The sequence below is a fragment of the Schistocerca piceifrons genome, chromosome 1 (genome assembly GCF_021461385.2).
Source record: "Schistocerca piceifrons isolate TAMUIC-IGC-003096 chromosome 1, iqSchPice1.1, whole genome shotgun sequence".
Lineage (NCBI taxonomy): Eukaryota > Metazoa > Arthropoda > Insecta > Orthoptera > Acrididae > Schistocerca > Schistocerca piceifrons.
Window position 1 is genome coordinate 431,275,932 of NC_060138.1, and position 2,429 is coordinate 431,278,360.

Genomic DNA, 2,429 nt, shown 5'->3' on the forward strand with positions numbered 1-2,429 from the left:
ATATAGGCAACATTTTGACAAAAAGTTATTATTCATTGTTCACATAAAATTGCATTTTTCTTAGTTTTCAACATGTGACATACAAGAAGCACAAAGAACGCCACTATGTTCCTTACAAATGTTGGTTTTACACTTAATGCATGTCATAGCACTTTTCCTGTGTTTATTATATGGACAATAATTGCATCTTCTTCTTTTTCCTGAAACAGGTAGTTGGTTCGGCAATATGACATCTTTTTGAACACCACATCTTTGCATGGAATCAACGATTTCCTTTAGAAGATTAGGGATCTGAATACCAAGTTCCATTAGTGGTCTTACCATTGCCTCTGCTAAATCTCTTCTTCCACTATGGTATGTCAGATGTTGAGCGGAAAATAAAATTTCACTGTTCATTGCTGCGACGTCCATCATATTCATCCATAATGCAAATGGCCATCTTCTTGATTGTCTCTTGCAGTGTAATAACAAATTTTCTGGTCCATTTGATCAACTCCACCCTTCGTAGAGTTATAGAACTTAATTACATCTGGTTTCTTTTTTGCATGAGTTTCATCAATGTTTCTGTCGTGATGCATTATGCTAATAAGAACTACAGACTTTTTCTTTTTGGGAACATAACCCACCATTGTAATGTCACCTTCAAATGCAAACGAAGAGGAATGAATCGCTCTTGAGGTAGATGGTTTCATCTCATTAGGAATTTCTGGTTTATTTTGTTTGATTGTTCCCTCCACTGTAATTTGCTTCTGAAGCATCTCTTCTGCCAGCTGCACACTAGTAAAGAAGTTGTCAACAGTAATATTTTTTGATGATACTTCAATGCTTTTAGCAAGATCTTTCACCAAATTCAATCCAAGATTTTTCTGAATAGGTTCATGAGCCTTCCTTCCTGTGTAAACAATTCCGTCTAAAGCATATGCAGATGTAGCATCACATAACCAAAATATTTTTATGCCATACTTGGCTAGTTTATAGGGCATATACTGGGTGAAGCTGCGTCTTCCACGGAATGGGACTAGCTGTTCGTTAACTGAGCGAATCATTCTATTTCTACACTTGTCAAGAAATAGTTCCCATACATAGCGAACAGCTGCAAGTTTGTCATCTGCAGATCGAGCTTCACGGGTACACCTGTCATCAGATCTAATCGTTCTCCTTATATCCTTGAATCTATTTACTGACATGGTGGCCTTATATGTAGGATTTGCCTTTTCATCCAAGAATAATTCTTTAATAGGGACATCCCAACTCTTCTCAACACCAGAAAGCAGTAAAAGACCAAGAAAACCCTCCATTTCAGCAAGCGAAACGTTTTTCCACATTTTACCACGTAAAGCAGCCACTCTTCTGCCTTCAATATTTGTGCAGTTGATGAATTCCTCTAGTATTTCCTTGGAGATGAAATAGTCCCAGGCATCCTTAGGTTTACAGGTTTTCAAACCACGGGCTGGACCAGGTGCCTTGTTTACGATATTATGGACAGGTGTATGAAAGTTGCAGGAGGATCTAACTTCCAAATTATTCCATTCCCATTAACGTATGTGTGGTCTTCTAGACCTTTTTGTGGTGGTTCTTCATTTTCAGACTCTGATGAAGTAATATTATCGGAAAGACTGTCATCTGCCTCAGTATTCACAGCTGCAGGTTCATTGGCTGATTCTTCACTACTTGCATCTTCAAAAATATATCCTTCCTCGCAAGAATCATCTTCTTCAAACCACCGAGCCACAACACTTTCAAAACTAGCTGCATTTGCACGTACTGACTCTCTTGCTTAGCGTGTAGAAGCCATAGCAAAAGGCGTGTCTCTCGAACAGCAACTTGTGCAGCACTAAACGAGTCATACTCGTAACAATATGGGCCTTGGAGCAACAAACAAACTACAGTAACAATGAGGCTGACAAGAGCAGCACAGGATAATAATACTATGCAATAATAAAACATATGATAGCAAAAATATCAATAATACACCGACATCGCCGATATGTGAAAGTAGTGTGTATTTTTTTTAGTTATACTATTACTACTACAGCTACTGCTGCTGTGGGCACTCCTGTTGCTGGAAATACCACTACAGTTATTGTTGAATTAATAACTGCTCCCAAGCAAATGTTGAGTACAATATAGGCTATAGAACATTTATAAATGTGTGAGGGCTTCTGAAGCCGTGCTTATGCATTCATGGTGTGTGGCTAAACGTATTGAATTATACAAAAAACTAAAAAGGTATCTCGTTCAGACTTGATAGGAGGAATGTCACAGTGTTAGTGAAAGAATACTGGAAAGCAATTTGAAATCAAACAAAAAATTACAGAATGAAAAAAAAAATGAAGACATACAAGGGCCTCGGAGGCCCTGTATATGCATCCTAGTGTTAATAGCCATGCGTTTGTAGGCCAACAGTGTTTTAATATTTTTGGGAGGTT

The 2,429-nt window shown here is 38.0% G+C and overlaps 1 protein-coding gene across 1 annotated transcript; it reads right to left on the bottom strand.

Annotated features, from left to right (window-relative positions):
* Positions 1-416: 416 nt before the first annotated feature.
* Positions 417-1,298, bottom strand: LOC124733250 (piggyBac transposable element-derived protein 4-like). Its single transcript, XM_047248524.1, has one exon. It carries the CDS (start codon positions 1,296-1,298, stop codon positions 417-419), a length of 882 nt encoding a protein of 293 aa, XP_047104480.1.
* Positions 1,299-2,429: the final 1,131 nt, after the last annotated feature.